The following is an 11283-nucleotide window of genomic DNA, read 5'->3' on the forward strand; positions in this document are numbered from 1 at the left end:
TCCTTCCCCCCCACCCCCGAAAACACACACACACACACACACACACACACACACACACACACACACACACACACACACACACACACACACACACACACACACCAGTCAAAGTAGGACTTACTACTGGGGTCAGTATTTCAGGAGGTGATCTAGCGGAGGCCTACGACAGCCTGCAGTTCCACTTGCATTGGGGCAACGGCTCTTTAGTCGCCGGCTCAGAGCACACGGTGGACGGCAAGCGCTACCCCATGGAGGTATGGACATTTTCAACAATTTTGTATCTATTCATGTATTATTTACAAATTAAATTAAGCTATTGTGCTGTCCGGGTAACGGGAATATAATTGTTCAAAAATAATGTTCATAATTTTCCTCCCTATAGTTGCACATTGTCAATAGGAAGGCCTCATTTAACGGGGATACAGCGCAAGCTCTCCAAAACTCCACTGGGTTTGCTGCTCTTGGATTCTTCATAGAGGTAAAGAAGGAGATTCACATTAACATCAGATGCTAATAAATGGGACCTGACACGTGTGGATAATAATACAGAGTTTACTGCACTTTGACAGGTAATGTCAGGCAACGAAACTGCTTCACCTGCAAGCTGGAAGACCTTCACCTCCTACTTGGCCAACATCACACAGAAAGGTAAGCATTCGTTCTTCATCATTTCCCTTCAAATTTGACCTTTTATGAATTCAGTGAAGAATCAGCTGCAGTTCCTTCACAAGTCCATGTGCATTTTGTCTACAGACCAGAGTGTAGAAATTGCTGCCGGCGTTTCCCTGGATGATCTGTTGAGTGGAGTGGATCGTACCAAGTACTACCGCTACCTCGGCTCGTTGACGACCCCTTCGTGTAACGAAGCTGTGGTTTGGACCGTGTTCAAGGATTCAATCAAAGTCAGCAAAGATCTGGTGAGTTTGATTTGACATGAATCCATGTATGCAACCGTTTTGAAATCATGACTTAATGTTACTGCTCTGGTAGGAGGTTCTGTATTTCAATTTTCCCTCAAATAATGGGTCAGGGAGCCATCTAAGGAGCAGTGGAAAGAAGCAGATCGATCTACAATGTGATACATTGTGATCTTAGATTTTCACTATAGATTGGGTATACCGGGGAGACCTCTTTTGGGTCACGGGATCAATGCGTAATTGCGTATGCATGGGAACCACCGCCGTAGTTGATTAACTGATGTCTCCTCTGCAGATCGACCTCTTCAGCACCACTCTGCATGTTGGCGACTCCACCTCGGTGCTGATGACCAACGTCTTCAGAGGCGTTCAGCCGGCCCAGCCAGTGACAACCCAGGCCACAAGTGGATCCTCCACAACGTGTTTCTCTCTAGTCCTCATGGCTCTTTGCCTATTGATCAGGAGTGTTTAGAGTTATTAGGCGTGCTAACCTCGTCATCCTGGGCTCGCTCCAGTTCTCTACAGCCGCATCTAACTACTTCCACATACTTTGTGCTAGAAATCGAGTTCAAAACAGCTTTATTCAGTTATTTATGCTTGTATTTTTCTTTTTACACATTTATCTTTCGTAAAGGTTTTTGCATGAGATGTCAGATCTGTGGTGCTATCTGTGGTCTGTCTGTTTGAACGCATTCAAACCGCTTCCTTGGCCAGTGAATACGTCACTATCCATCATCACGGCGCTGGGGCAATGGTCCATTGTTGTCTTCAGCTTTAATACATTTTCTATATTGTATTAATACGTATAATGTGAAGGAAAACGATTGTCTGTTATAGTTATTATTATCATGATGTTATTATTTGGCCTTATTAGTTGTATTAGTTTATTAGATTATTATTTGTGGGCACTAAGGGCACGCCTCCCCTGGCCTAATTACATTTGATTGTCAGAAAGGCATAGGCCTGGATGATTGGGAATGGGCCTGCACCTGTTTTTTACCAGTGCGCCATGAGAACAATGCCATGCCATGAGATAACTGAGAATATGTTTGTATATGCAATTTGTTTTGGATCAGTAAATATAATAAAAATGAACTTAAAATTGTGGACAATGTGAAAATTAAATTCCCACTAACTTTGGAAGCCGATTTCGGCCCGAACAATACGCATCAAAATTCTGCCGGTGGTGTTTTAATCGGATAAGTCCGGAGATCATGTTTGCCGATTTCTGTGAGATTTGGACAAAATCTGTATAGGAGGTGCAAAAAGTGTCTTTTGAAAAAATTAAAAAAATAAAAGAATAAGTATTTCACATATAGCCAAATGATTTTGCATGAAGAATGAATGAGACACACAGCTAGAAGGTGCTGAGTTCGATTCCCGCTGGGGACGCTGTGGGCGTGCTCGCTCCTCCGCGTCACCAATGCCAATACCCGAGGCGGGGTTGGCAAAAGGGCCTTTCTGTGTGGAGTTTGCGTGTTCTCCCCGTGTCCCCTAGGGTAGGTACCCTCACAAAAAGCTCATAAGCCGTTTTGCGGATACCGCCATCTTGAATCTATTGAGATGCATTATGGGTTGGCGCAAAGCAGCGTGGGATAAAAAGGGACAAGGAAGTGTATAGCGACTCTAGCCCATTATACAGTACAGTTCTCTGTGATTTCCAATTAGAAAAGTAGTTTTTCATAAACATAACAATGAGTGGAACAGATCGATGTGCTGTTTACATGTGCAACAATGTGCTTCGGGGAGAAGCAAACCACGCCTACTATATTTAGGAGACCATTTGTAGGCTTTGTGTACCATTTCGCGTCTAGTGGCTCCAATGAAGTTGGCCCATCTTCATACATAAACCATCTTTGGTGTAGGCTGCTTAGGTAGGCTGCCTATCTCCTCTATGGGATGTTATCCCTGGTTGTAATAGGTTGTTGCTGGAGACTCCCTCTGTTCCTAATCCCCCAGTCTCTGCACCTCTCTCCTGTTTCCAACTCCCCTCTCCCTCAGACCTATCCAAACTCATCCGGACTTCCAAACCTACGACCTGCCAACTTGACCCCCTGCCATCCCCCCTCGTTATAGCCTCCCTTCCCTCTTTACTCCCTCTGATAACAGCCATTATTCACTCCTCTCTCACATCTGGTTCCATCCCATCTCCACTGAAAACTGCCTCTGTTACACCCTTATTAAAGAAACCTGGTTTAGACCCCAACAACTTCAGTAATCTCCGCCCCATCTCCAACTTACCATTTTTAGCAAAAATCCTGGAAAAGGTTGTTGCAACTCAGTACAGGCCCACCTCTCCAACAACAACCTATATGAACAGTTTCAGTCCGGTTTCCGCCCCCACCACAGTACAGAAACAGCCCTAATAAAAATCACCAACAACCTCCTGTTAGCAGCCGACTCTGGACAGTTATCTATTCTCATCCTTCTCGACATGACCGCAGCCTTTGACACCATCTCACACTCCATCCTCCTCGACCGTCTAGCCTCCATTGGCATATCCGACACACCCCTACACTGGTTCCACTCCTATCTCTCCGACCGTACTCAGTTCATTCAGCTAAAATCTTTCATATCCCACTCCACTCCCCTCTCCTCTGGTGTTCCCCAGGGCTCTGTCCTTGGCCCCATATTATTCATAATATACCTCCTCCCACTTGGCTCAATATTCCGCAAACACAACATCAATTTCCACTGTTACACGGACGACACCCAGCTCTATGTCTCCTCCACACCTACCTCCACCCTCCCACCACCCTTCTTCTGTGCCTGTCTTCACAAAATTAAAGACTGGTTCACCTCATCCCTCCTCAAACTAAATGGCAATAAAACCGAGTTAACCCTCATTGGCACCAAATCCTCACTCACCAAGCAGCCCAGTTTTACACTCACCATAGACAACTCCTCGGTTTCCCCTTCCCCCCAGGTCAAGAGTCTGGGTGTCGTCCTCGACAGCACCCTATCTTTTCATACCCACATCAATAACACCATCCGGTCAGCCTACTTTCACCTCCGCCCTTCACTCACCCCCAACAACACTGCCATCCTAGTCCTTTCTCTGGTCATCTCCCGCCTCGATTACTGTAACTCCCTTCTCTTCCGTCTCCCCCACAAACTCCTCCATAAAATCCAACTGGTCCAGAACGCTGCAGCCCGCATCATCACCAAAACCCCTGCCATCTCCCACATCACCCCCGTTCTTCACCAACTCCACTGGCTACCCATCAAATACCGCATAGATTACAAGATCCTCCTCAACACATTCAATGCCATCCATAACCTCTCCCCCCCATACCTGTCTGATCTCATCCATATCAACACTCCCACCCGGTCACTCAGGTCTGCCTCTTCCACCAACCTCACTGTTCCCCCAGCTCGTTTGTCCACCATGGGGGGTAGAGCTTTCAGCCGCTCTGCCCCTCGCCTCTGGAACAGCCTTCCCCCAGACATTCGAAACATGGACTCACTCCCCACCTTCAAATCCCACCTCAAAACTCACCTATTCAGACAAGCTTACTCCCACAATCTCAATCTCTAAATCTGAAATGTTTACTTCCTACTCTGCCTGTCTCCGTTACATAACTCAGATAACAGGTATTTGACAGTAGCCAAATATCTTTGCATAAAGTAATGAATGTGAAATTATGTTATGTGTTGCTTCAATAAATAAATGTAAAAAAAAAAGAAAAACACCCGTGTGAAGTGATCAGGCACTCGTATCATACATCATCTCATTCCAGCAAATCACAATTTGCATGCTCACTTTTGTCTTCAATGTTTTTGTTTTCAAACATTTAAAACTGGCCATTCATTGTCAATGGCATTCAATGTCAATGTGCGTGTGCGTGTGTGTGTTTGCACAAACACTCAAAACTGGATATGGGAGTTTTAGCCGTGGACCCCCATCTGAAAATATTTGGTGCCAGGGACCCCACATAAGGTTTTGGTTGTTAAAAATGTTTAGAAAATATTTTCCCATTTCTGTCTAGATTTAATTTGTCACATCACAAGTCTGCCAGTTCTGGGAACAATTTAGCGAGCCTAGCTTTGCTGTAATGAGCCCAATGTAGTACTTTAAACTGGATTATAGAGGGTCTTGCACAGGAAGAAGAGGCTTTGATGGCATTGAGTGCCTCTGCCCAATATTGGTCGGATTTGATGACCACTGAGGGTCCCCGGACACCACTTTGAAAACCACAGTGTTATCTGATAATTAGCTGGTTAAAAATGAAATCCAAACGGATTCCCCCAACAGTATACTTGAAAAACCTGTTTGCCAAACTAGTTTTTTAACCTGAAGAAATACTTTCGGTCAAGAGGTGATGTAAAGAAGAGGCGTATCTGCTGAACGGCCTGAGCCTAATAAAAGAGAGGAGCTGATCTTCCACAGGGACAACTTAAGGTGACAACAGGTGTTTTGTGAAGGTAAGAATTTATTTTCATTCGTTTTTTGGCCTGGGCTCTGGGGGTCGTTTTTTCCCATTAATTGTAGGCTAAGTTAATGTGCTATACCTACCTGTATATAGCTGCACCATGGGTAATTATTTTGACAATTTGATTGAAAAAAAAGTTACTACATGTCAACATATTGAGGGATAGCCTATTAAAGCATAATATGGTCAATGGGATAACGTTGGGGGAAGCAATGCTGTTCTTGCAATTAAGGAAAGAAAGTGCACAGACAACTGAAACACTTGACTGCTGATCTGTTGATCATTTCATTTCACAATTGTTCTTTTGCATTTGATTTGAGTGACGTGAATTGCTGACACTCACCTCTTTCTGTCCATTTTCTTATTTAGATGAAGTGGATTATTGTGTCTGTTGCTTGCGCTCTCTTGCTCACATTGGCTGTAGGCAAGGCAGAAGCAGGCTCATGGTATCCAGATCCAGACAGAGCTTCTACCTCAGTCGGTAGGTTAAGTGTTTGGTTTGATTTTGAAGTAATTTTACGTATATTATGCATATGTAGGCTATAATGAGTATTTTGTTTTTGTAATTTTCTCCCGCAGCTTGGTGTTACCATCTTCCAGATTGCAGTAAGTCAATTGCGCATAATATTCCTCTAAATACCTAAGCACTATCAGTGGTTCTCAAACTTCTCAAACTCTCAAGGAAGGAGAACCTAAACAGGGGTCGATCATCATCACCTCGTGATGGACATTTTTGTCAAAATTAAATTTTTGCTACAGACATATCAGGCCTATCTGGTCAATAATTACCAGAAACATTTGTGCCATTGTGCTACATTTTACAAATTATGGTCTAGAATTGTGTGTGTGTGTGTGTGTGTGTGTGAGGGTGTGTGTGTATGTGTGTGTGTGTGTGTGTGTGTGTGTTTGTATGTGTGTGTGTGTGTTGTCACGTGTACATGTTGAGGACCCCTGCTAAATCAATATGTAAATCCTGATATATTTGTAGTTATACAATGAACACATATGCTATGCTATGCTGCTTGATTAATAGAAACTCTTGTGTTTGTGCTCTTTTAGATGATACGACTTGGGCGACCATTTCTCCGAATTATTGTAACGGTTCCAGGCAATCTCCGATTGACATCGTCTCGGCATCAGCCACCAGTGACTCCAAATTGGGAGCCTTCACGTTTAAGAACTATGGCAGCAAATCATCAATGACAAACGCCTCCAACACTGGCAAAACACGTGAGTCGCAGCTTTAGAGACCTTTCCGTTGCTTTCGGGCAGCCAGAAACCTTACATTTTTGTGTGTTTTGAATAGTGTCTGTCCAACCACAGAATTAAACTGCATACAAGATGTTAATACATTTCCTTCCCCCCCACCCCCGAAAACACACACACACACACACACACACACACACACACACACACACACACACACACACACACACACACACACACACACACCAGTCAAAGTAGGACTTAGTGGGGTCAGTATTTCAGGAGGTGATCTAGCGGAGGCCTACGACAGCCTGCAGTTCCACTTGCATTGGGGCAACGGCTCTTTCGTCGCCGGCTCAGAGCACACGGTGGACGGCAAGCGCTACCCCATGGAGGTATGGACATTTTCAACAATTTTGTATCTATTCATGTATTATTTACAAATTAAATTAAGCTATTGTGCTGTCCGGGTAACGGGAATATAATTGTTCTCGAAATAATGTTCATAATTTTCCTCCCTATAGTTGCACATTGTCAATAGGAAGGCCTCATTTAACGGGGATACAGCGCAAGCTCTCCAAAACTCCACTGGGTTTGCTGCTCTTGGATTCTTCATAGAGGTAAAGAAGGAGATTCACATTAACATCAGATGCTAATAAATGGGACCTGACACGTGTGGATAATAATACAGAGTTTACTGCACTTTGACAGGTAATGTCAGGCAACGAAACTGCTTCACCTGCAAGCTGGAAGACCTTCACCTCCTACTTGGCCAACATCACACAGAAAGGTAAGCATTCGTTCTTCATCATTTCCCTTCAAATTTGACCTTTTATGAATTCAGTGAAGAATCAGCTGCAGTTCCTTCACAAGTCCATGTGCATTTTGTCTACAGACCAGAGTGTAGAAATTGCTGCCGGCGTTTCCCTGGATGATCTGTTGAGTGGAGTGGATCGTACCAAGTACTACCGCTACCTCGGCTCGTTGACGACCCCTTCGTGTAACGAAGCTGTGGTTTGGACCGTGTTCAAGGATTCAATCAAAGTCAGCAAAGATCTGGTGAGTTTGATTTGACATGAATCCATGTATGCAACCGTTTTGAAATCATGACTTAATGTTACAGCTCTGGTAGGAGGTTCTGTATTTCAATTTTCCCTCAAATAATGGGTCAGGGAGCCATCTAAGGAGCAGTGGAAAGAAGCAGATCGATCTACAATGTGATACATTGTGATCTTAGATTTTCACTATAGATTGGGTATACCGGGGAGACCTCTTTTGGGTCACGGGATCAATGCGTAATTGCGTATGCATGGGAACCACCGCCGTAGTTGATTAACTGATGTCTCCTCTGCAGATCGACCTCTTCAGCACCACTCTGCATATTGGCGACTCCACCTCGGTGCTGATGACCAACGTCTTCAGAGGCGTTCAGCCGGCCCAGCCAGTGACAACCCAGGCCACAAGTGGATCCTCCACAACGTGTTTCTCTCTAGTCCTCATGGCTCTTTGCCTATTGATCAGGAGTGTTTAGAGTTATTAGGCGTGCTAACCTCGTCATCATGGGCTCGCTCCAGTTCTCTACAGCTGCATCTAACTGCTTCCACATTCTTTGTGCTAGAAATCGAGTTCAAAACAGCTTTATTCAGTTATTTATGCTTGTATTTTTCTTTTTACACATTTATCTTTCGTAAAGGTTTTTGCATGAGATGTCAGATCTGTGGTGCTATTATCTGTGGTCTGTCTGTTTGAACGCATTCAAACCGCTTCCTTGGCCAGTGAACGTCACTATCCATCATCACGGCGCTGGGGCAATGGTCCATTGTTGTCTTCAGCTTTAATACATTTTCTATATTGTATTAATACGTATAATGTGAAGGAAAACGATTGTCTGTTATAGTTATTATTATCATGATGTTATTATTTGGCCTTATTAGTTCTATTAGTTTATTAGATTATTATTTGTGGGCACTAAGGGCACGCCTCCCCTGGCCTAATTACATTTGATTGTCAGAAAGGGCATGGGCCTGGATGATTGGGAATGGGCCTGCACCTGTTTTTTACCAGTGCGCCATGAGAACAATGCCATGCCATGAGAGAACTGAGAATATGTTTGTATATGCAATTTGTTTTGGATCAGTAAATATAATAAAAATGAACTTAAAATTGTGGACAATGTGAAAATGTAATTCCCACTAACTTTGGAAGCCGATTACGCCCGAACAATACGCATCAAAATTCTGCCGGTGGTGTTTTAATCGGATAAGTCCGGAGATCATGTTTGCCGATTTCTGTGAGATTTGGACAAAATCTGTATAGGAGGTGCAAAAAGTGTCTTTTGAAAAATAATAAAAAATAATAATTAAATAAGTATTTGACAGTAGCCAAATGATTTTGCATGAAGAATGAATGAGACACACAGCTAGAAGGTGCTGAGTTCGATTCCCGCTGGGGACGCTGTGGGCGTGCTCGCTCCTCCGCGTCACTAATGCCAATACCCAAGGCGGGGTTGGCAAAAGGGCCTTTCTGTGTGGAGTTTGCGTGTTCTCCCCGTGTCCCCTAGGGTAGGTACCCTCACAAAAAGCTCATAAGCCGTTTTGCGGATACCGCCATCTTGAATCTATTGAGATGCATTATGGGTTGGCGCAAAGCAGCGTGGGATAAAAAGGGACCAGGAAGTGTATAGCGACTCTAGCCCATTATACAGTACAGTTCTCTGTGATTTCCAATTAGAAAAGTAGTTTTTCATAAACATAACAATGGGTGGAACAGATCGATGTGCTGTTTACATGTGCAACAATGTGCTTCGGGGAGAAGCAAACCACGCCTACTATATTTAGGAGACCATTTGTAGGCTTTGTGTACCATTTCGCGTCTAGTGGCTCCAATGAAGTTGGCCCATCTTCATACATAAACCATCTTTGGTGTAGGCTGCTTAGGTAGGCTGCCTATCTCCTCTATGGGATGTTATCCCTGGTTGTAATAGGTTGTTGCTGGAGACTCCCTCTGTTCCTAATCCCCCAGTCTCTGCACCTCTCTCCTGTTTCCTATCCAAACTCATCCGGACTTCCAAACCTACGACCTGCCAACTTGACCCCCTGCCATCCCCCCTCGTTATAGCCTCCCTTCCCTCTTTACTCCCTCTGATAACAGCCATTATTCACTCCTCTCTCACATCTGGTTCCATCCCATCTCCACTGAAAACTGCCTCTGTTACACCCTTATTAAAGAAACCTGGTTTAGACCCCAACAACTTCAGTAATCTCCGCCCCATCTCCAACTTACCATTTTTAGCAAAAATCCTGGAAAAGGTTGTTGCAACTCAGTTACAGGCCCACCTCTCCAACAACAACCTTTATGAACAGTTTCAGTCCGGTTTCCGCCCCCACCACAGTACAGAAACAGCCCTAATAAAAATCACCAACAACCTCCTGTTAGCAGCCGACTCTGGACAGTTATCTATTCTCATCCTTCTCGACATGACCGCAGCCTTTGACACCATCTCACACTCCATCCTCCTCGACCGTCTAGCCTCCATTGGCATATCCGACACACCCCTACACTGGTTCCACTCCTATCTCTCCGACCGTACTCAGTTCATTCAGCTAAAATCTTTCATATCCCACTCCACTCCCCTCTCCCCTGGTGTTCCCCAGGGCTCTGTCCTTGGCCCCATATTATTCATAATATACCTCCTCCCACTTGGCTCAATATTCCGCAAACACAACATCAATTTCCACTGTTACGCGGACGACACCCAGCTCTATGTCTCCTCCACACCTACCTCCACCCTCCCACCACCCTCCCTCTGTGCCTGTCTTCACGAAATTAAAGACTGGTTCACCTCATCCCTCCTCAAACTAAATGGCAATAAAACCGAGTTAACCCTCATTGGCACCAAATCCTCACTCACCAAGCAGCCCAGTTTTACACTCACCATAGACAACTCCTCGGTTTCCCCTTCCCCCCAGGTCAAGAGTCTGGGTGTCGTCCTCGACAGCACCCTATCTTTTCATACCCACATCAATAACACCATCCGGTCAGCCTACTTTCACCTCCGCCCTTCACTCACCCCCAACAACAATGCCATCCTAGTCCTTTCTCTGGTCATCTCCCGCCTCGATTACTGTAACTCCCTTCTCTTCGGTCTCCCCCACAAACTCCTCCATAAAATCCAACTGGTCCAGAACGCTGCCATCTCCCACATCACCCCCGTTCTTCACCAACTCCACTGGCTACCCATCAAATACCGCATAGATTACAAGATCCTCCTCAACACATTCAATGCCATCCATAACCTCTCCCCCCATACCTGTCTGATCTCATCCATATCAACACTCCCACCCGGTCACTCAGGTCTGCCTCTTCCACCAACCTCACTGTTCCCCCAGCTCGTTTGTCCACCATGGGGGGTAGAGCTTTCAGCCGCTCTGCCCCTCGCCTCTGGAACGGCCTTCCCCCCGACATTCGAAACATGGACTCACTCCCCACCTTCAAATCCCACCTCAAAACTCACCTATTCAGACAAGCTTACTCCCACCTTGAGTAAACGTCTGCTGCAGGCCTTTGTGTGTATTTTAAACTTGCTGTATTTTAAACTTGCTTTATTGTATTGTATTTGTTTTCTGTTTTGTTAGGCGACCTTGAGTGACCTGAAAGGCGCCATATAAATAAAATGTATTAGTATTATTATTATTATAAATACAATCTTTGGCACTCAATCTCTAAAT

The 11283-nt window shown here is 44.7% G+C and overlaps 1 protein-coding gene across 1 annotated transcript; it reads left to right on the forward strand.

The window, feature by feature from the left end:
- Window positions 1–386: 386 nt before the first annotated feature.
- On the forward strand, window positions 387–8087 carry LOC310853901 (carbonic anhydrase 4-like; the record flags this gene model as incomplete). The annotated part of the gene is made up of 12 exons (XM_083758372.1): window positions 387–478; window positions 570–648; window positions 754–917; window positions 1213–1339; window positions 5775–5831; window positions 5930–5956; window positions 6410–6580; window positions 6806–6951; window positions 7081–7176; window positions 7268–7346; window positions 7452–7615; window positions 7911–8087. The coding sequence occupies exons 2-12, from the start codon at window positions 573–575 to the stop codon at window positions 8085–8087; spliced, it is 1284 nt and encodes a 427-aa protein (XP_083614498.1). The 5' UTR covers window positions 387–478; window positions 570–572.
- Between the last annotated feature and the right edge of the window lie 3196 nt (window positions 8088–11283).

This window comes from Protomyctophum parallelum (genome assembly GCF_964188405.1).
Source record: "Protomyctophum parallelum genome assembly, chromosome: 23".
In the NCBI taxonomy this organism is placed as follows: Eukaryota; Metazoa; Chordata; class Actinopteri; order Myctophiformes; family Myctophidae; genus Protomyctophum; species Protomyctophum parallelum.